This window comes from Pelodiscus sinensis, chromosome 9 (genome assembly GCF_052426305.1).
Source record: "Pelodiscus sinensis isolate ZL-2025 chromosome 9, ASM5242630v1, whole genome shotgun sequence".
Classification (NCBI taxonomy): Eukaryota; Metazoa; Chordata; order Testudines; family Trionychidae; genus Pelodiscus; species Pelodiscus sinensis.
The window spans coordinates 1,503,525-1,525,975 of record NC_143060.1 but is presented as its reverse complement, the minus strand read 5'-3'; the positions used below and the strand labels follow the sequence as shown (position 1 = coordinate 1,525,975).

At 69.7% G+C, this 22,451-nt stretch overlaps 1 protein-coding gene across 10 annotated transcripts in view; it reads right to left on the bottom strand.

The window, feature by feature from the left end:
- The window catches only part of PTPRF (protein tyrosine phosphatase receptor type F), a 572,086-nt gene that overhangs the window by 46,582 nt on the left and 503,053 nt on the right, over positions 1 to 22,451 (bottom strand). For 6 of the 10 annotated variants that reach the window (XM_089780368.1, XM_089780367.1, XM_089780372.1 and 3 more), the window contains 5 exons: positions 15,137 to 15,163; positions 8,697 to 8,814; positions 4,637 to 5,215; positions 4,225 to 4,322; positions 405 to 658 (listed from right to left, as the gene is read on the bottom strand). In XM_089780368.1, the coding sequence (XP_089636494.1) occupies positions 405 to 658; positions 4,225 to 4,322; positions 4,637 to 5,215; positions 8,697 to 8,814; positions 15,137 to 15,163 (1,076 nt within the window). The remainder of the gene's footprint in view (positions 1 to 404; positions 659 to 4,224; positions 4,323 to 4,636; positions 5,216 to 8,696; positions 8,815 to 15,136; positions 15,164 to 22,451) is intronic. The other 4 variants (XM_089780371.1, XM_089780373.1, XM_089780375.1 and 1 more) reach the window with 1 other exon arrangement.

The window sequence follows — 22,451 nt, the reverse complement described above, 5'->3', positions numbered from 1 at the left end:
GAAGGAGAAACACCTCCCAGACGCCTCCCGCCAAGCCCCGTCCCCAAATCACTGCGGCCCCTGTCTGCACGGAGGTGGGGCTGCGGCTGTGCTAGCGGAGACGCCCAGCGGTGCTCTGGGTGGGAGCCGGCGCCGGCGCCGGGCAAGGATGCCTGGGGAATCGGCTTTCAGCACCAGGACAGCGGCGACGAAGGAGGCTCCCGCGAGCTGCTGGGCAGACGTGTACTCAGCAGCGGCCGTGAGCAGGACAGGGAGGCCCGGCTCGGCCCCTGGCCGGCTTTCCCGGGGCGCAGGGCCAGCCCAGAGCTAGGAGCACGCCAGCGAGCACGGGCTGCCGGGCGAAGGGAAACCGGCCTGCAGCCGCCCCCCGAGTTCGCCTGAGCGGGGGCAGAGGCGCCGCCTACCTGACGGGCGCGGCGCTCGGCACTCTGGGGAGGGCGAGGGTGAACTTTCCCTCCCGCATGTATCTGGCTGTGGCGAGGGGTTTGCTCGGCAGGACGTCGGGAGCCGTGTGGATGGAGACCCGGTGCTGCAGCCCCCCTGCGCTGCTGCCCCGGTTCATGAGCACGAAGGAATACTCCGTGTCCGGCTGCAGGTCGCTGATGAGCTTCTTCATCGAGTGGCCGTCCACCTCCACGCTCTGGCTGTTGTACAGGATCTGGGAGGGAGGCAGGCAGCTGAGCCGGGAGTCTCTCTGGGTCCCTGCAGCGCCGGCGCCGGGAGCCTGGCCCGCCCTGCTGCAGGCGGGCAGCGCCAGGGAAACCGGCCTGGCCCGTCGCCGCCCGTCTCTCCAGCTGCCCGCCGAGGCGATCACTGCGTGTCGCTGGACGCTGGTCGCGAGGGGAGGGACGCGGGCAGCTGTGCGGCGCAGACACCGGGACGCGGCACCTCCCCTGCGGCCAGCTGCTCCCCCCTCCGCGCCCTTCCCGCATACGCAGCACGCCCGGGCCACGCGCACTGCGCCACGGCCCCGCCCGCCTTGCGGGGAGCCCCCAGCCCCTGGACACAGGGCCCCTCTCGCCACGGGTGCGGGGCCGAGGTCTGGGCTAGGCGCCGTGACGCTCAGCTCTGAGCTTGGACTCAGACGGTTTCCTGCGGCTCGGAGGGAGGGGAAATTCCCCCGTGTGCGAGCTGCTCCGAGGGGGGCAGAGCCGCACCGAGAGCCCCGGCTGCCTGCGCCGAGTCCAGGCGCTGAGAACCCGGCAGAGCGAGCGGCCAGCTCCGCACGCTCAGCCAGCCCTGAGCAGGCCCGGCGCTTCCTCCCGTGGGCCGCTCCCCGGCCTGCCCCGCCCGGCAGCATCTCCCCAGCCTGCCCCGCCCCGGCCTGCCCCGCCCGGCAGCATCTCCCCAGCCTGCCCCGCCCCGGCCTGCCCCGCCCGGCAGCATCTCCCCAGCCTGCCCCGCCCCGGCCTGCCCCGCCCGGCAGCATCTCCCCAGCCTGCCCCGCCCCGGCCTGCCCCGCCCGGCAGCATCTCCCCAGCCTGCCCCGCCCCGGCCTGCCCCGCCCGGCAACATCTCCCCTGCCTGCCCCGCCCCTCCCCAGCCTGCCCTGCCCCGCCCAGCAGCATCTCCCCTGCCTGCCCCGCCCGGCAACATCTCCCCTGCCTGCCCCGCCCTGCCCCAGCCTGCCCCAGCCTGCCCCAGCCTGCCCTGCCCGGCAACATCTCCCCTGCCTACCCCGCCCCGGCCTGCCCCGCCCCTCCCCGGCCTGCCCTGCCCGGCAGCATCTCCCCAGCCTGCCCCGCCCCGCCCCGCCCTGCCCCGCCCGGCAACATCTCCCCTGCCTGCCCCGCCCCGCCCTGCCCCGCCCGGCAGCATCTCCCCAGGCTGCCCCGCCCCGGCCTGCCCCGCCCGGCAGCATCTCCCCAGCCTGCCCCGCCCCGGCCTGCCCCGCCCGGCAGCATCTCCCCAGCCTGCCCCGCCCCGCCCCGGCCTGCCCCGCCCGGCAACATCTCCCCAGCCTGCCCCGCCCTGGCCTGCCCCGCCCCTCCCCGGCCTGCCCCGCCCGGCAACATCTCCCCTGCCTGCCCCGCCCCTCCCCAGCCTGCCCTGCCCTGCCCAGCAGCATCTCCCCTGCCTGCCCCGCCCGGCAACATCTCCCCTGCCTGCCCCGCCCCTCCCCGGCCTGCCCCGCCCGGCAACATCTCCCCTGCCTGCCCCGCCCCGGCCTGCCCCGCCCGGCAGCATCTCCCCAGCCTGCCCCGCCCCGGCCTGCCCCGCCCGGCAGCATCTCCCCAGCCTGCCCCGCCCCGGCCTGCCCCGCCCGGCAGCATCTCCCCAGGCTGCCCCGCCCCGGCCTGCCCCACCCGGCAACATCTCCCCTGCCTGCCCCGCCCCGCCCCGGCCTGCCCCGCCCGGCAGCATCTCCCCAGCCTGCCCCGCCCCGGCCTGCCCCGCCCGGCAACATCTCCCCTGCCTGCCCCGCCCCGCCCCGGCCTGCCCCGCCCGGCAACATCTCCCCTGCCTGCCCCGCCCCGCCCCGGCCTGCCCCGCCCGGCAGCATCTCCCCAGCCTGCCCCGCCCCGGCCTGCCCCGCCCGGCAACATCTCCCCTGCCTGCCCCGCCCCTCCCCAGCCTGCCCTGCCCCGCCCAGCAGCATCTCCCCTGCCTGCCCCGCCCGGCAACATCTCCCCTGCCTGCCCCGCCCCTCCCCAGCCTGCCCCGCCCGGCAGCATCTTCCCAGCCTGCCCCGCCCCACCCCGGCCTGCCCCGCCCGGCAACATCTCCCCTGCCTGCCCCGCCCCTCCCCAGCCTGCCCCGCCCCAGCCTGCCCCGCCCGGCAACATCTCCCCTGCCTGCCCCGCCCTGCCCCAGCCTGCCCTGCCCGGCAACATCTCCCCTGCCTACCCCGCCCCGGCCTGCCCCGCCCCTCCCCGGCCTGCCCTGCCCGGCAGCATCTCCCCTGCCTGCCCCGCCCCTTCCTCGGCTTGCCCCACCCACCCCGCAGCATTTCCCCACTCTTCCCCTCCCCGGCCTGCCCTACCCCTCAGCATCTCCTCGGCCTGCCCCACGCGCCCCACCCTTCCCCAGCCTGTCCCACCCGCCCCGCAGCATCTCCCCTCCCCGGCCTGCCCTACCCGCCCCGCCCCTTGGCCTCTTCATGCCCAGCCTGCCCTGCCCGCCCCATCCCACCCCTCAGCCTCTCCCCGGCCTGCCCTGCTCTGCCCTGCGGCATCTCCCAAGCCTGCCCTGCTGACCCTGTCCTGCCCCTCAGCCGCTCTCCCCACGCCTGGACTGCCCAAGCCCACCCCACACCTTGGCAGCTCCCCACGGCTGCCCCGCCCACCCTGCTCCTCAGCTGCTCTGCACCCCGCCCCACCTCTCGGCCTTCTCCCCAGCCTTTCTCACCCGCTCCGTCCCGTTGCCACTCTCCCCACACTTGCACCGCCCTCCCCGCCCCTCAGCCACTCTCCCCAGCCTGCCCCGCCCGTCGGCCGCTCTCCCCACGCTTGCAGGGCCCGAGGGAACAGGCCACTGCGGGCCCAGGGCCAGGACAGCGCAGCAGCCAGAGAGAGGGGCGTGCGTGGGGCTACACTGGGAACCGGTCCTGGAACTGCTGCCCAGGACTCGGCTGCTGAGAGCTCTGGGCCCGGGCCAGCCGCTCGAAGCTGGACTCGCTTCCTGCTTTTCAGGGTGCTCTTTGACCAGGTCCCATTTCCAGCTCTCTCCTGGCCGGTCGCCAGCCTTGGGCTGTACCCTGCCCCCAGCGGGCGCAGAGCGCGGCGCTCGCCAGGACCCGAGAAGAGGGCGGCTCGGGCAGGCCTTGCCAGGGAGCTGGGAGGACGGCACACGCCTCCCTGTGACCGGATGGCGAGAGCAGGCCGGGGATGCTTTGGGGGCCAGAGGGAAGGGCCCTGGGGGCCCACGCCAGAAACGGGCGGCGCAGCGCCTGAGAAAGGCTCCCCTGCCCAGGTCCTCAGCGGGACAGGGAGCTGGCGCAGTGTCTGCAGCCCTCAGGGGCTCCCAACGTCACCTCGCCAGGCACTCCCTGCCCCGGCGCCCGGTCCAGAGCACAGCCTGACCCTGCCAGCGACCAGGAGGCAGGAGCAAACCAGGCAGCCACAGGACGCCGGAAGCAGCCGCACCCCCTGGCACCAGCACTTCCTCGGGGGCTTCCGCAGCCCCTTCCCTGAGACAAGCAAGGGGGCCCGGCTCGTGCCCACAGCCCAGTGCTGCCCGGGGCGCTGCCGCTCCCCTGCCACGAGGCCATGGCGCAGGGCCTACCTTGAAGGGCACGGCGGACTTGTAGGAGTCAGGCACTTCCCAGCTCAGCAGCACGGAGGTTTTCATCACGGCGCTGACACGGAAATTCTTAGCGAACACTGGAACAGAAGGAGGCCGTGAGCCGGAGCCGCACCCTCCCCCGCCCGCAGGCCCAGCGGGGCTGCATTTCTGCACGTCGGAGCGCGGCCGCCGCAGACCGAACCGGCTCCTGCAGCTCTCACGTGCTGAGCCCAGAGACCCGCCTTGCGGGGCTGCCCGGCCAGCCGACACCCCTTCACGCACCGAGAAAGCGGGCCTGGGCCTGGCCCTGGGAGTGACAGAGGCAATACCTCGCACTGGCTCCGTGAGGGCAGCACGGCCTCGCTAGCCAGAGCCAGGGGACCCCAGCCCCCGCCACAGGCCTGGCGCCTACCTTGCTCAACGGGCATGGTCCGGGACTGGATGCTGGGGCTGAGAGGCCCTGCCCCCTTGCTGTTGCGGGCCCTCACTTTGATGTCATAGGTGGTGTCAGGCTTGAGGTTGGCCAGGGTGATGCTGGTCTCCAGGGTGACGTTGGTCAGGTCTTGCTGGCTGTTGATATCTCGGTAGACAACCGTGTAGTTGGTGACTCGCCCGTTGCGCTCCGCCAGCACCGGGGGGTCCCAGGCCACCTCCGTGGTGGAGGTGGTGAGTCCCACCACGCGCAGGCGCTGCGGGAACCCGCTGGGCACGTCCTCTGCCGTGGTGATCTCCTTCTCGAACTCCTCCCCCGGGCCGGCCCTGTTCTTGGCCGCCAGCTTGAAGAGGTAGGTGGCACCTTTGTGCAGGCTGGTCACCGTGTAGTGATGGTCGTTCTTCCCAAAGTCCATGGTGTTCATCTTCTCCTCGTCCGTGCGCTTGTACTGAAGCCGGTACCCCAGCAGCTCCCCGACCATCTCCTTGGGGGGGTGCCACTGGATGAGCGCGGTGTTCATGGCTGTGGTGCTAATCATCATGGTGGGCCTGCCTGGCACTGGAACACAAACATACTGTCACCACCCTGCTGCCAGGCAGAGAGAGGGCAGAAAACAGCGCTAGTGGGCCCAGGACTGGCGTCACTCTGTGCTTGGATCCCAGAGCGGCCAGGGCAGCATACCAGGCTGCATGGACGGGCACGGATGGACCCAGAGGCTGGGGAAAACTGGATCCAACAAATTCTGGGTTCAGATTCCCCAAATTCTACTGAGATGTTGACAGTGGAAATGAGCTTGGGACGAGGGGTCACCCAATGAAATTCATAGGAGGCAGGTTTAAAAAAAACAAAAAACAAAGGAAGTTTTTCTTCACACTGTGCAGAGTCAACCTGTGGAACTCCTCGCCAGAGGATGTTGTGAAGGGCAGGACTTTTAACAAAAAGAGCTAGACAGATTCATGGAGGTAGGTCCATCGACGGCTGTTAGCCAGGCTGGGCAGGGAGAGGTCCCTGGCCTGTGTTTGTCAGAAGCTGGGAATGGGCGACGGGAGGGATCACTGGATGATTCCCTGGCCTGTTCACTCCCTCTGGGCACCTGGCATTGGCCACTGCGAGCAGACAGGACCCTGGGCTGGATGGGCCTTTGCCTACCCAGCCTGGTCGCTGTGATGTTTGCAATGAATGCAGCAGCTGACTCGCCCGCTCCGATGTGCAACGGCTTTACCCGAACCTCAGAACCCCGCGTTTGTCTCGGATCACTTGGATTCTACTGGTTTTATGGGGACTGCTCCGCCCGGCACTGCTCCGCAGACGAAAGTCTGCCCCAACGGACGGCCTTGACAGACGCACAACCCCCATTCCCGGCACCCTGATCCATCTGGCTGCAGCAACCTTCCTCCCCAGCCTCGCACTCGCACTCGCACCATGTGCAGGGCTGGGGGAGGGGCTGTTTGCAATCAGATACGTCCGGTGCAGCTGATGAACCAGCTCACGATGTGAATGCCAATGTGGCTGGGGAGCAGCAGCCGCACAAGTGCGGGGCCGCTGCCTTCCCCGGGCCAGAACCTCAGCTGGGAATGGAGGGTGTCTGGCCCGGAGACGGCTGAGCAGGCTGGACAGACAGCAGGGGCTGGGCTCCATGACTCCCGAGGTCCCTTCCCGTGCCAGTGCTCTGGGATTCTAGGGTCCCCCATCACCCGCCGGCTGGGGCAGAGCAGCGCAGGCTGGCCCAGCGCCATTTCGGGAGGGGGCAGCAGCCGTGTGCCGCAGGACGTGGCAGCTTTCGTCCCGTGCCCCGGCCGCCGAGCGAGCGAGGGGAGGTACGCGCTCCGGGCATGCTTCTCGCACCGGGCTGGGGAGCTCCCCGCAGGAGGAGAAGCAAGCGCGTCCCGGAGCGCAGGGCCGAAATGACACCCAGGTCGGTGGCACGGCAGCACAACCCCGAAGCCGCTGCGCTTGGCGGCGTTCCGGCCCCACCAGGCCCTGCCTGACGTCCCCAGGAGCTGGACCGACTGCAGGGGGGCAGCTCTGGGCACCCTGCTCCTCGTGAGACACGGAACTCAAGGGACGTCGCTAGCGTCTCTATTACCCAAGCTCGCGGCGCAATCCCTGGCGGCCCCAGCACCTTGGGATAGAGGGTGTTTTATGCTGATTCCGCACGTCGTAACCGTCCAACGCGCCTCCCGCCGGGGAGCCCTGCTGCCGTTAGCGCGTAGCGCCGGGGGGGCCCTGCTGCCGTTAGCGCGTAGAACCGGGCGCTTACAACGCGCCTCCCGCCGGGGAGCCCTGCTGCCGTTAGCGCGTGGCGCCGGGGGGGGGCCCTGCTGCCGTTAGCGCGTAGCGCCGGGGGGGCCCTGCTGCCGTTAGCGCGTAGCGCCGGGGGGGCCCTGCTGCCGTTAGCGCGTAGCACCGGGGGGGCCCTGCTGCCGTTAGCGCGTAGCACCGGGGGGGCCCTGCTGCCGTTAGCGCGTAGCGCCGGGGGGGGGCCCTGCTGCCGTTAGCGCGTAGCACCGGGGGGGGGCCCTGCTGCCGTTAGCGCGTAGCACCGGGGGGGGGGCCCTGCTGCCGTTAGCGCGTAGCACCGGGGGGGGGGCCCTGCTGCCGTTAGCGCGTAGCGCCGGGGGGGCCCTGCTGCCGTTAGCGCGTAGCACCGGGGGGGCCCTGCTGCCGTTAGCGCGTAGCACCGGGGGGGGGGCCCTGCTGCCGTTAGCGCGTAGCGCCGGGGGGGGCCCTGCTGCCGTTAGCGCGTAGCGCCGGGGGGGGGCCCTGCTGCCGTTAGCGCGTAGCGCCGGGGGGGCCCTGCTGCCGTTAGCGCGTAGCGCCGGGGGGGCCCTGCTGCCGTTAGCGCGTAGCACCGGGGGGGGCCCTGCTGCCGTTAGCGCGTAGCGCCGGGGGGGGCCCTGCTGCCGTTAGCGCGTAGCGCCGGGGGGGGCCCTGCTGCCGTTAGCGCGTAGCACCGGGGGGGGCCCTGCTGCCGTTAGCGCGTAGCGCCGGGGGGGGCCCTGCTGCCGTTAGCGCGTAGCACCGGGGGGGGCCCTGCTGCCGTTAGCGCGTAGCGCTGGGGGGGGGCCCTGCTGCCATTAGCGCGTAGCACCGGGGGGGCCCTGCTGCCGTTAGTGCGTAGCACCGGGGGGGGGGCCCTGCTGCCGTTAGCGCGTAGCACCGGGGGGGGCCCTGCTGCCGTTAGCGCATAGCACCGGGGGGGGCCCTGCTGCCGTTAGTGCGTAGCACCGGGGGGGGGCCCTGCTGCCGTTAGCGCGTAGCACCGGGGGGGGGCCCTGCTGCCGTTAGCGCGTAGCACCGGGGGGGGGGCCCTGCTGCCGTTAGCGCGTAGCGCCGGGGGGGCCCTGCTGCCGTTAGCGCGTAGCACCGGGGGGGCCCTGCTGCCGTTAGCGCGTAGCGCTGGGGGGGGGCCCTGCTGCCGTTAGCGCGTAGCACCGGGGGGGGGGCCCTGCTGCCGTTAGCGCGTAGCACCGGGGGGGGGGCCCTGCTGCCGTTAGCGCGTAGCGCTGGGGGGGGGCCCTGCTGCCGTTAGCGCGTAGCACCGGGGGGGGGGCCCTGCTGCCGTTAGCGCGTAGCACCGGGGGGGGGGCCCTGCTGCCGTTAGCGCGTAGCGCCGGGGGGGCCCTGCTGCCGTTAGCGCGTAGCACCGGGGGGGCCCTGCTGCCGTTAGCGCGTAGCACCGGGGGGGCCCTGCTGCCGTTAGCGCGTAGCACCGGGGGGGGGCCCTGCTGCCGTTAGCGCGTAGCACCGGGGGGGGGGCCCTGCTGCCGTTAGCGCGTAGCGCCGGGGGGGCCCTGCTGCCGTTAGCGCGTAGCGCCGGGGGGGCCCTGCTGCCGTTAGCGCGTAGCGCCGGGGGGGGCCCTGCTGCCGTTAGCGCGTAGCACCGGGGGGGGGCCCTGCTGCCCACGAAACGCCTCCCGCCCGACGAGCGACGCGCCGACCCCCAGGCCAGGATGCCCCAGGCAGCGCCACGCCCGGCCAGACCCACATCTGCGCCCGCTGTGCCTGGCCCCGCCGCCCGCCAGCTCCGCCCACTCACCCGCGCCCGGCATGGTGACCACTTTGGGCTTGCTGCGGGCGCCGTCCCCTTTGGTGGTGTAGGCGGCCACGGTGATGGAGTAGGTGCTTTCCGGGAGCAGGCCTCCGAGGACGGTTTCCTGCGGGGCCATTCGGCGGGGAGCGGAAAACAAGGAAGAAGAAGCCAGACGGTTACTGCCGGGGTGAGCGGGGGCTGGCGGCTGCTCTCCCTTCGTGCCTCGCCCTGCGGGTCTGCCCGGCCGCACGGCGCTAACGGAAGGAGGGCGCCATTTGCACGGGGCTCCTGTCTCCTCGCTCGGGGGCGCCCACAGCTGCCCCGCGCCAGCCTTGTCCTCACAGCTGCCGGGGTGGGGGGCGGGGGGCGGGGCGGGTGCAGCCAGGCCTGGGCAGCGCCTCCCTCCAGGGCAGAGTGGAATGTGACTGGCCACCGGGGGGGGGCTGCAAGACCAAGGCTCCCGCGGGCCCTGCCAGGCATCCGGCCAGGGTGGGTCCTGGGTACCCGGGGCCGTTCTCAGAGGGGGCCTGGCCCGCCCACAGGGGAGGGCTGAGAAAACAGAGACCCTGCCCCGCCCCCGGCTGCCCTGGCTATGAGGGGAGGGGCAGATAACGCCAGGACCCAGGCCTCTGAACTGGGCCTCTGGTGCCTTCCCGCTGCACACAGGGCCCTGCCTTACCTCCGCCGCGGCCCGTCAGCGCTCCCCAAAGGACCCCGCCCCCCCGGCGGCCTTACCGCCTCTCGCACAGCCCGGGCGGCCCTTCAGCAGAGGGGAGCCCTCCCTCCCTCCTGCCGCGGGGGCTGCGTTCCCAGCCCCAGCCCCGGGACTGGCCAGGTGCAAGAGCGGCCCCAGGGCAGGCGGATCTGCATGGGGGGGCAAGGCGGGGGCTGAGGGCAGGGCGGGGGCTGGGGCGTGCTTTCCAGGGATGCGGCTGGATCGCTCCATCCTCGTGCTCTCCCGTGAACGGTCCCAAACTCCTGATTTCCGCACCCACCGAAGGGAACTGCCCGGCTCCCCGCCCAGTGGGAGCAGCCAAGCCCGAGACAAATCAACAAGCACCGACAAGAATGGCACCCGACACAGAGCAGCAGAGATCCCCCACTCCCGACCCGGCGTTGTGCACGGGACAGCCGGCTCCCCGCCCCCTCCAGGCCGGAGGGAGAGCATGCCGGGGGGGGGGGTGATTGCACAGTGGAGACATAGGGCTGTCATCACAAACCCCCCAGCAGGGACCTGGCCAGCGCGCAGCGGGGTGCGTAACCCAAACGCTGCCCCTCAAAGGCCATTTCCTGGATTGCTCCTCTGCGTTTGTGTTTCTGAATGCGGGGAGCCTGTCCCGGCTGTGGCCGTGTGGCTGTTTCCTGCTGCAGCGGCTGAGCGGGCGGGATCCATGAGCTTTAACGATTCTCTATCGGATTTCACCGCCCAGCCATGTGACCCACCTGCAGCAGAGAACAGGCTGCCTCTGGAGCCGCCCACCAGCCTGCTGCAGCTGCATTGCCACAGGCCGGCAGTGCGGACAGGCCAATTGCGCGGCTTATGGGACAGGCCAATTGCTCGGCTTACGGGACAGGCCAATTGCGCGGTTTACGGGACAGGCCAATTGCGCGGCTTACGGGACAGGCCAATTGCTCGGCTTACGGGACAGGCCAATTGCTCGGCTTACGGGACAGGCCAATTGCTCAGATTACGGGACAGGCCAATTGCACGGCTTACGGGACAGGCCAATTGCGCGGCTTATGGGACAGGCCAATTGCGCGGCTTACGGGACAGGCCAATTGCGCGGCTTACGGGACAGGCCAATTGCACGGCTTACGGGACAGGCCAATTGCACGGCTTACGGGACAGGCCAATTACTCAGCTTACGGGACAGGCCAATTGCTCGTCTTACGGGACAGGCCAATTGCTCGGCTTACGGGACAGGCCAATTGCACGGCTTACGGGACAGGCCAATTGCTCGGCTTACGGGACAGGCCAATTGCACGTCTTACGGGACAGGCCAATTGCTCCTCTTACGGGACAGGCCAATTGCGCGGCTTACGGGACAGGCCAATTGCACGTCTTACGGGACAGGCCAATTGCTCGGCTTACGGGACAGGCCAATTGCTCAGATTACGGGACAGGCCAATTGCACGTCTTACGGGACAGGCCAATTGCGCGGCTTATGGGACAGGCCAATTGCTCAGATTACGGGACAGGCCAATTGCACGTCTTACGGGACAGGCCAATTGCGCGGCTTACGGGACAGGCCAATTGCTCAGATTACGGGACAGGCCAATTGCACGGCTTACGGGACAGACCAATTGCACGGCTTACGGGACAGGCCAATTGCTCAGATTACGGGACAGGCCAATTGCGCGGCTTACGGGACAGGCCAATTGCTCGGCTTACGGGACAGGCCAATTGCGTGGTTTACGGGACAGGCCAATTGCTCGGATTACGGGACAGGCCAATTGCTCCTCTTACGGGACAGGCCAATTGCACGGTTTACGGGACAGGCCAATTGCTCGGATTACGGGACAGGCCAATTGCTCGTCTTACGGGACAGGCCAATTGCTCGGCTTACGGGACAGGCCAATTGCACGTCTTACGGGACAGGCCAATTGCGCGGCTTACGGGACAGGCCAATTGCACGGCTTACGGGACAGGCCAATTGCTCAGATTACGGGACAGGCCAATTGCGCGGCTTACGGGACAGGCCAATTGCTCGGCTTACGGGACAGGCCAATTGCGCGGTTTACGGGACAGGCCAATTGCTCGGATTACGGGACAGGCCAATTGCTCCTCTTACGGGACAGGCCAATTGCACGGTTTACGGGACAGGCCAATTGCTCGGATTACGGGACAGGCCAATTGCTCGTCTTACGGGACAGGCCAATTGCTCGGCTTACGGGACAGGCCAATTGCACGGCTTACGGGACAGGCCAATTGCACGGTTTACGGGACAGGCCAATTGCTCGTCTTACGGGACAGGCCAATTGCTCGTCTTACGGGACAGGCCAATTGCTCGTCTTACGGGACAGGCCAATTGCGCGGCTTACGGGACAGGCCAATTGCGCGGCTTACGGGACAGGCCAATTGCTCGTCTTACGGGACAGGCCAATTGCTCGGCTTACGGGACAGGCCAATTGCTCACCTTACGGGACAGGCCAATTGCACGTTTTACGGGACAGGCCAATTGCTCAGATTACGGGACAGGCCAATTGCTCCTCTTACGGGACAGGCCAATTGCTCGTCTTACGGGACAGGCCAATTGCTCAGATTACGGGACAGGCCAATTGCTCGTCTTACGGGACAGGCCAATTGCTCGTCTTACGGGACAGGCCAATTGCTCCTCTTACGGGACAGGCCAATTGCACGGCTTACGGGACAGGCCAATTGCGCGGCTTACGGGACAGGCCAATTGCGCGGCTTACGGGACAGGCCAATTGCTCGGCTTACGGGACAGGCCAATTGCTCGTCTTACGGGACAGGCCAATTGCTCGGCTTACGGGACAGGCCAATTGCGCGGCTTACGGGACAGGCCAATTGCGCGGCTTACGGGACAGGCCAATTGCGCGGCTTACGGGACAGGCCAATTGCGCGGCTTACGGGACAGGCCAATTGCGCGGCTTACGGGACAGGCCAATTGCTCCTCTTACGGGACAGGCCAATTGCACGGCTTACGGGACAGGCCAATTGCGCGGCTTACGGGACAGGCCAATTGCTCCTCTTACGGGACAGGCCAATTGCGCGGCTTACGGGACAGGCCAATTGCTCGGCTTACGGGACAGGCCAATTGCTCCTCTTACGGGACAGGCCAATTGCTCAGCTTACGGGACAGGCCAATTGCACGGTTTACGGGACAGGCCAATTGCACGGTTTACGGGACAGGCCAATTGCACGTCTTACGGGACAGGCCAATTGCGCGGCTTACGGGACAGGCCAATTGCTCCTCTTACGGGACAGGCCAATTGCTCGGCTTACGGGACAGGCCAATTGCACGGCTTACGGGACAGGCCAATTGCGCGGCTTACGGGACAGGCCAATTGCACGGCTTACGGGACAGGCCAATTGCACGGCTTACGGGACAGGCCAATTGCGCGGCTTACGGGACAGGCCAATTGCTCGGCTTACGGGACAGGCCAATTGCTCGGCTTACGGGACAGGCCAATTGCGCGGCTTACGGGACAGGCCAATTGCTCCTCTTACGGGACAGGCCAATTGCTCGGCTTACGGGACAGGCCAATTGCTCCTCTTACGGGACAGGCCAATTGCTCGGCTTACGGGACAGGCCAATTGCTCCTCTTACGGGACAGGCCAATTGCTCGGCTTACGGGACAGGCCAATTGCTCGGCTTACGGGACAGGCCAATTGCGCGGCTTACGGGACAGGCCAATTGCTCGTCTTACGGGACAGGCCAATTGCACGGCTTACGGGACAGGCCAATTGCACGGCTTACGGGACAGGCCAATTGCTCGGCTTACGGGACAGGCCAATTGCACGTCTTACGGGACAGGCCAATTGCACGTCTTACGGGACAGGCCAATTGCTCAGCTTACGGGACAGGCCAATTGCACGGTTTACGGGACAGGCCAATTGCACGGTTTACGGGACAGGCCAATTGCACGTCTTACGGGACAGGCCAATTGCGCGGCTTACGGGACAGGCCAATTGCTCCTCTTACGGGACAGGCCAATTGCTCGGCTTACGGGACAGGCCAATTGCTCCTCTTACGGGACAGGCCAATTGCTCGGCTTACGGGACAGGCCAATTGCTCGGCTTACGGGACAGGCCAATTGCTCCTCTTACGGGACAGGCCAATTGCTCCTCTTACGGGACAGGCCAATTGCTCGGCTTACGGGACAGGCCAATTGCTCCTCTTACGGGACAGGCCAATTGCGCGGCTTACGGGACAGGCCAATTGCACGGCTTACGGGACAGGCCAATTGCACGGCTTACGGGACAGGCCAATTGCTCGGCTTACGGGACAGGCCAATTGCACGGCTTACGGGACAGGCCAATTGCTCGGCTTACGGGACAGGCCAATTGCGCGGCTTACGGGACAGGCCAATTGCGCGGCTTACGGGACAGGCCAATTGCTCGGCTTACGGGACAGGCCAATTGCACGGCTTACGGGACAGGCCAATTGCACGGCTTACGGGACAGGCCAATTGCGCGGCTTACGGGACAGGCCAATTGCTCGTCTTACGGGACAGGCCAATTGCGCGGCTTACGGGACAGGCCAATTGCGCGGCTTACGGGACAGGCCAATTGCTCACCTTACGGGACAGGCCAATTGCGCGGCTTACGGGACAGGCCAATTGCGCGGCTTACGGGACAGGCCAATTACTCAGCTTACGGGACAGGCCAATTGCGCGGCTTACGGGACAGGCCAATTGCTCACCTTACGGGACAGGCCAATTGCTCACCTTACGGGACAGGCCAATTGCGCGGCTTACGGGACAGGCCAATTACTCAGCTTACGGGACAGGCCAATTGCGCGGCTTACGGGACAGGCCAATTGCGCGGCTTACGGGACAGGCCAATTGCACGGCTTACGGGACAGGCCAATTGCGCGGCTTACGGGACAGGCCAATTGCACGGCTTACGGGACAGGCCAATTGCTCGGCTTACGGGACAGGCCAATTGCTCGGCTTACGGGACAGGCTAATTGCACGGCTTACGGGACAGGCCAATTGCTCGTCTTACGTGACAGGCCAATTGCTCGGCTTACGGGACAGGCCAATTGCTCGGCTTACGGGACAGGCCAATTGCTCGGCTTACGGGACAGGCCAATTGCTCATCTTACGGGACAGGCCAATTGCACGGCTTACGGGACAGGCCAATTGCTCGGCTTACGGGACAGGCCAATTGCTCGGCTTACGGGACAGGCCAATTGCACGGCTTACGGGACAGGCCAATTGCTCATCTTACGGGACAGGCCAATTGCTCGGCTTACGGGACAGGCCAATTGCACGGCTTACGGGACAGGCCAATTGCTCGGCTTACGGGACAGGCCAATTGCTCGTCTTACGGGACAGGCCAATTGCACGGCTTACGGGACAGGCCAATTGCTCGGCTTACGGGACAGGCCAATTGCTCGGCTTACGGGACAGGCCAATTGCACGGCTTACGGGACAGGCCAATTGCTCGGCTTACGGGACAGGCCAATTGCTCGGCTTACGGGACAGGCCAATTGCACGGCTTACGGGACAGGCCAATTGCGCGGCTTACGGGACAGGCCAATTGCTCGGCTTACGGGACAGGCCAATTGCGCGGCTGCAGGTAGCAGCCAGCCAACTGCCAGGTGTCTCTGGCTCTGCTGGCGGGCGCCTCACCGCGCACCTCTCCAGCCATTTCAAGGGCGCGCCCGGGCTGTTCTGACAGCACTATGTCTAGCCAACGGATCCCTCAATTTGCCAGACCCTCTGATCCACACCAGCACACCCCGAGTGGTACTCACATGGTCGATGGAGTCCTCAGCCCTCCACTGATGGGGAGAACAGAAGGAGGAGAAAAAACGAAGACAGGATTTTTAGGGAGGACTGCCAGGGAGGGGCTGAGCGGGCAGCAGCCTGGGTGAGCAGGACGGGGCTGGCTGTAACCTTACACAGGAGGCTCTCAGGACAGGCGGGGTTCAGAGCAATCCCCTGCATGCAGCCAGCCTGTGCCGCAGGGCTGGAAAATCCCAACAAAGCAGGGCCAAGCAGCTTCCTCTCCCAAAGACGGAGAGGGGCCCATGTGCTCCCCCCGCCCCACAGCCTGGCCTGCAGCGAGCCTGGCTAGCTAGCGCCGGGGCAGCCCTGAGACAGACAAGTGCTGAGCAGGCTGCATCGAGACCTGCCTGGCCAACACTGCTGCCGAGACCTGTCTTCGCCAAGCTCCCCCCAGGCACCAGCCCGGGGCCGGAGGGAAGAGCAGCCTAGAGCAGACTGGCTGCAGAGTGCCGCTGGGGGGGGCTCCCCGAGAGGGGGCCGTCTCACTGCCGCTGGGGGGGGGCTCCCCGAGAAGGGGCCGTCTCACTGCCGCTGGGGGGGGCTCCCCGAGAAGGGGCCGTCTCACTGCCGCTGGGGGGGCTCCCCGAGAAGGGGCCGTCTCACTGCCGCTGGGGGGGGCTCCCCGAGAGGGGGCCGTCTCACTGCCGCTGGGGGGGGGCTCCCCGAGAGGGGGCCGTCTCACTGCCGCTGGGGGGGCTCCCCGAGAGGGGGCCGTCTCACTGCCGCTGGGGGGGGGCTCCCCGAGAGGGGGCCGTCTCACTGCCGCTGGGGGGGGCTCCCCGAGAAGGGGCCGTCTCACTGCCGCTGGGGGGGGCTCCCCGAGAGGGGGCCGTCTCACTGCCGCTGGGGGGGCTCCCCGAGAGGGGGCTGCCGCGCTGGAGGGGGGCTCCGCCCAGGAGCCGAGTGTGGGCACCACCTGTGAGCCGTGCCCCCCTCCTCAGCCGGCTCAGTTCCCTGGTAATGGGCAAGGTGCAGAGGAGCCGCCAGTGGCCGTAAGGCCCGGGCTGCGTGCAGGAGGCAAACGGCTCGGGGAGGCGCTATCGCCGATCGGTGGCTGCTGCGCTGCCAACAGGGCGCCTCATCCTCGGCGCCGGGCCGGGCCGCTCTGGCCCCTGCAGGGAACCGGCCGCCTCCCCCAGGCACGGCTCTGGCAAGGGCGCGACTTAGCGCCCGCTCGGCTGCGCGGGGCCGTTTGGCCTCGGTACCGGCCGGGCTGAGAGACCCAGGGCTCCTGCTTCGCCGTCCCCCTCGGCAGGCCCAGCGGAGGGGCCTTCAGCAGGGAGCCTGCGAGCAGAGCGGCACAAGCCGCCTGGCGGGTGCGGGTGGGCGGAGGCGAGGGCTCCCCCGGCACAGGGGGCTGCGGACGCCAGACAGACGGGCAGAGCGTGGCCGGCAGGACCCACCCGGCGCTCTCCCTCGGGGCCGACGCCAGACAGACGGGCAGAGCGTGGCCGGCAGGACCCACCCGGCGCTCTCCCTCGGGGCCGACGCCAGACAGACGGGCAGAGCGTGGCCGGCAGGACCCACCCGGCGCTCTCCCTCGGGGCGGACGCCAGACAGACGGGCAGAGCGTGGCCGGCAGGACCCACCCGGCGCTCTCCCTCGGGGCCGACGCCAGACAGACGGGCAGAGCGTGGCCGGCAGGACCCACCCGGCGCTCTCCCTCGGGGCCGACGCCAGACAGACGGGCAGAGCGTGGCCGGCAGGACCCACCCGGCGCTCTCCCTCGGGGTCGACGCCAGACAGACGGGCAGAGCGTGGCCGGCAGGACCCACCCGGCGCTCTCCCTCGGGGCCGACGCCAGACAGACGGGCAGAGCGTGGCCGGCAGGACCCACCCGGCGCTCTCCCTCGGGGCCGACGCCAGACAGACGGGCAGAGCGTGGCCGGCAGGACCCACCCGGCGCTCTCCCTCGGGGCCGACGCCAGACAGACGGGCAGAGCGTGGCCGGCAGGACCCACCCGGCGCTCTCCCTCGGGGCCGACGCCAGACAGACGGGCAGAGCGTGGCCGGCAGGACCCACCCGGCGCTCTCCCTCGGGGCCGACGCCAGACAGACGGGCAGAGCGTGGCCGGCAGGACCCACCCGGCGCTCTCCCTCGGGGCCGACGCCAGACAGACGGGCAGAGCGTGGCCGGCAGGACCCACCCGGCGCTCTCCCTCGGGGCCGACGCCAGACAGACGGGCAGAGCGTGGCCGGCAGGACCCACCCGGCGCTCTCCCTCGGGGCCGACGCCAGACAGACGGGCCCCCGCTTGCAGCTGGGCGCGGAGCCGGGGGCTCCGGGAAGCCAGGCCAGCACAGGGCGAGGGCCCCTTGCCAGCCATGGCCAGCGCGCAGACGCGGCAAGCAAGCCAGGGCCAGGCAGCCCCGCTCCATGGCTCTGGGGGAAGGGCCAGGGCTGGCTGTGGCGGAGGGGGGGCGGCCTGCTCTGTGACCGGGGCCCCCCGACTCACCCACAAGTGTATTAACCCAGACAAAGGGCGGAAGGCGGAGACCAGCACCTGGCTGGGGGGCAGAGTCTGGGAGGGAGGCCGGTGTCCGTGTGTCTGTCTGGCAGGGGAGGGGGGGGCCCACACGCTGGCTCTGCCCGGTGTCCGTGTGTCTGTCCGGCAGGGGAGGGGGGTCACACGCTGGCTCTGCCCGGTGTCCGTGTGTCTGTCCGGCAGGGGAGGGGGCCCACACGCTGGCTCTGCCCGGTGTCCGTGTGTCTGTCCGGCAGGGGAGGGGGGGGCCCACACGCTGGCTCTGCCCGGTGTCCGTGTGTCTGTCCGGCAGGGGAGGGGGGCCCACACGCTGGCTCTGCCCGGTGTCCGTGTGTCTGTCCGGCAGGGGAGGGGGGGGCCCACACGCTGGCTCTGCCCGGTGTCCGTGTGTCTGTCCGGCAGGGGAGGCGGGGCCCACACGCTGGCTCTGCCCGGTGTCCGTGTGTCTGTCCGGCAGGGGAGGCGGGGCCCACACGCTGGCTCTGCCCGGTGTCCGTGTGTCTGTCCGGCAGGGGAGGGGGGCCCACACGCTGGCTCTGCCCGGTGTCCGTGTGTCTGTTCGGCAGGGGAGGCGGGGCTCACACGCTGGCTCTGCCCGGTGTCCGTGTGTCTGTCCGGCAGAGGAGGGGGGCCCACACGCTGGCTCTGCCCGGTGTCCGTGTGTCTGTCCGGCAGAGGACGGGGGGGCCCACACGCTGGCTCTGCCCGGTGTCCGTGTGTCTGTCCGGCAGGGGAGGGGGGTCACACGCTGGCTCTGCCCGGTGTCCGTGTGTCTATCCGGCAGAGGAGGGGGGGCCCACACGCTGGCTCTGCCCGGTGTCCGTGTGTCTGTCCGGCAGGGGAGGGGGGGCCCACACGCTGGCTCTGCCCGGTGTCCGTGTGTCTGTCCGGCAGGGGAGGGGGGGGGGGTCACACGCTGGCTCTGCCCGGTGTCCGTGTGTCTGTCCGGCAGAGGAGGGGGGCCCACACGCTGGCTCTGCCCGGTGTCCGTGTGTCTGTCCGGCAGGGGAGGCGGGGCCCACACGCTGGCTCTGCCCGGTGTCCGTGTGTCTGTCCGGCAGAGGAGGGGGGCCCACACGCTGGCTCTGCCCGGTGTCCGTGTGTCTGTCCGGCAGGGGAGGCGGGGCCCACACGCTGGCTCTGCCCGGTGTCCGTGTGTCTGTCTGGCAGGGGAGGCGGGGCCCACACGCTGGCTCTGCCCGGTGTCCGTGTGTCTGTCCGGCAGGGGAGGCGGGGCCCACACGCTGGCTCTGCCCGGTGTCCGTGTGTCTGTCCGGCAGAGGAGGCGGGGCCCACACGCTGGCTCTGCCCGGTGTCCGTGTGTCTGTCCGGCAGGGGAGGGGGGGCTCACACGCTGGCTCTGCCCGGTGTCCGTGTGTCTGTCCGGCAGGGGAGGGGGGGGCCCACACGCTGGCTCTGCCCGGTGTCCGTGTGTCTGTCCGGCAGGGGAGGGGGGGGCCCACACGCTGGCTCTGCCCGGTGTCCGTGTGTCTGTCCGGCAGGGGAGGCGGGGCCCACACGCTGGCTCTGCCCGGTGTCCGTGTGTCTGTCCGGCAGGGGAGGCGGGGCCCACACGCTGGCTCTGCCCGGTGTCCGTGTGTCTGTCCGGCAGAGGAGGCGGGGCCCACACGCTGGCTCTGCCCGGTGTCCGTGTGTCTGTCCGGCAGGGGAGGGGGGGGCCACACGCTGGCTCTGCCCGGTGTCCGTGTGTCTGTTCGGCAGGGGAGGCGGGGCCCACACGCTGGCTCTGCCCGGTGTCCGTGTGTCTGTCCGGCAGGGGAGGCGGGGCCCACACGCTGGCTCTGCCCGGTGTCCGTGTGTCTGTCCGGCAGGGGAGGGGGGGGGTCACACGCTGGCTCTGCCCGGTGTCCGTGTGTCTGTCCGGCAGAGGAGGCGGGGCCCACACGCTGGCTCTGCCCGGTGTCCGTGTGTCTGTCCGGCAGAGGAGGGGGGGCCCACACGCTGGCTCTGCCCGGTGTCCGTGTGTCTGTCCGGCAGGGGAGGGGGGGGCCCACACGCTGGCTCTGCCCGGTGTCCGTGTGTCTGTCCAGCAGGGGAGGGGGGGGCCCACACGCTGGCTCTGCCCGGTGTCCGTGTGTCTGTCCGGCAGGGGAGGGGGGGCCCACACGCTGGCTCTGCCCGGTGTCCGTGTGTCTGTCCGGCAGAGGAGGGGGGGGGTCACACGCTGGCTCTGCCCGGTGTCCGTGTGTCTGTCCGGCAGGGGAGGGGGGGCTCACACGCTGGCTCTGCCCGGTGTCCGTGTGTCTGTCCGGCAGGGGAGGGGGGGGCCCACACGCTGGCTCTGCCCGGTGTCCGTGTGTCTGTCCAGCAGGGGAGGGGGGGGCCCACACGCTGGCTCTGCCCGGTGTCCGTGTGTCTGTCCGGCAGGGGAGGGGGGGCCCACACGCTGGCTCTGCCCGGTGTCCGTGTGTCTGTCCGGCAGGGGAGGGGGGGGCCCACACGCTGGCTCTGCCCGGTGTCCGTGTGTCTGTCCGGCAGGGGAGGGGGGGGCCCACACGCTGGCTCTGCCCGGTGTCCGTGTGTCTGTTCGGCAGGGGAGGCGGGGCCCACACGCTGGCTCTGCCCGGTGTCCGTGTGTCTGTCCGGCAGGGGAGGCGGGGCCCACACGCTGGCTCTGCCCGGTGTCCGTGTGTCTGTCCGGCAGAGGAGGGGGGGCCCACACGCTGGCTCTGCCCGGTGTCCGTGTGTCTGTCCGGCAGGGGAGGGGGGGGCCCACACGCTGGCTCTGCCCGGTGTCCGTGTGTCTGTCCGGCAGGGGAGGGGGGGCCCACACGCTGGCTCTGCCCGGTGTCCGTGTGTCTGTCCGGCAGGGGAGGGGGGGGCCCACACGCTGGCTCTGCCCGGTGTCCGTGTGTCTGTCCGGCAGGGGAGGGGGGGTCACACGCTGGCTCTGCCCGGTGTCCGTGTGTCTATCCGGCAGAGGAGGGGGGCCCACACGCTGGCTCTGCCCGGTGTCCGTGTGTCTGTCCGGCAGGGGAGGGGGGGGCTCACACGCTGGCTCTGCCCGGTGTCCGTGTGTCTGTCCGGCAGAGGAGGGGGGCCCACACGCTGGCTCTGCCCGGTGTCCGTGTGTCTGTCCGGCAGGGGAGGGGGGGGCCCACACGCTGGCTCTGCCCGGTGTCCGTGTGTCTGTCCGGCAGAGGAGGGGGGGCCCACACGCTGGCTCTGCCCGGTGTCCGTGTGTCTGTCCTGCAGGGGAGGGGGGGGCCCACACGCTGGCTCTGCCCGGTGTCCGTGTGTCTATCCAGCAGAGGAGGGGGGGGCCCACACGCTGGCTCTGCCCGGTGTCCGTGTGTCTGTCCGGCAGGGGAGGGGGGTCACACGCTGGCTCTGCCCGGTGTCCGTGTGTCTGTCCGGCAGGGGAGGGGGCCCACACGCTGGCTCTGCCCGGTGTCCGTGTGTCTGTCCGGCAGGGGAGGGGGGGGCCCACACGCTGGCTCTGCCCGGTGTCCGTGTGTCTGTCCGGCGGGGGGGGGGGGGGCCCACACGCTGGCTCTGCCCGGTGTCCGTGTGTCTGTCCGGCAGAGGAGGGGGGGCCCACACGCTGGCTCTGCCCGGTGTCCGTGTGTCTGTCCGGCAGAGGAGGGGGGGCCCACACGCTGGCTCTGCCCGGTGTCCGTGTGTCTGTCCGGCAGAGGAGGAGGGGGCCCACACGCTGGCTCTGCCCGGTGTCCGTGTGTCTGTCCGGCAGGGGAGGGGGGGCTCACACGCTGGCTCTGCCCGGTGTCCGTGTGTCTGTCCGGCAGGGGAGGCGGGGCCCACACGCTGGCTCTGCCCGGTGTCCGTGTGTCTGTCCGGCAGGGGAGGGGGATCACACGCTGGCTCTGCCCGGTGTCCGTGTGTCTGTCCGGCAGGGGAGGGGGGGCTCACACGCTGGCTCTGCCCGGTGTCCGTGTGTCTGTCCGGCAGGGGAGGGGGATCACACGCTGGCTCTGCCCGGTGTCCGTGTGTCTGTCCGGCGGGGGGGGGGGCCCACACGCTGGCTCTGCCCGGTGTCCGTCCGGCAGAGGAGGGGGGGCCCACACGCTGGCTCTGCCCGGTGTCCGTGTGTCTGTCCGGCAGGGGAGGCGGGGCCCACACGCTGGCTCTGCCCGGTGTCTGTGTGTCTGTCCAGCAGAGGAGGGGGGGCCCACACGCTGGCTCTGCCCGGTGTCCGTGTGTCTGTCCGGCAGAGGAGGGGGGGCCCACACGCTGGCTCTGCCCGGTGTCCGTGTGTCTGTCCAGCAGGGGAGGCGGGGCTCACACGCTGGCTGTGCCCGGTGTCCGTGTGTCTGTCCGGCAGGGGAGGGGGGGGCCCACACGCTGGCTCTGCCCGGTGTCCGTGTGTCTGTCCAGCAGGGGAGGGGGGGCCCACACGCTGGCTCTGCCCGGTGTCCGTGTGTCTGTCCGGCAGAGGAGGGGGGGCCCACACGCTGGCTCTGCCCGGTGTCCGTGTGTCTGTCCAGCAGGGGAGGCGGGGCCCACACGCTGGCTCTGCCCGGTGTCCGTGTGTCTGTCCGGCAGAGGAGGGGGGGCCCACACGCTGGCTCTGCCCGGTGTCCGTGTGTCTGTCCGGCAGAGGAGGGGGGGCCCACACGCTGGCTCTGCCCGGTGTCCGTGTGTCTGTCCGGCAGAGGAGGGGGGGCCCACACGCTGGCTCTGCCCGGTGTCCGTGTGTCTGTCCAGCAGGGGAGGCGGGGCCCACACGCTGGCTCTGCCCGGTGTCCGTGTGTCTGTCCGGCAGAGGAGGGGGGGCCCACACGCTGGCTCTGCCCGGTGTCCGTGTGTCTGTCCAG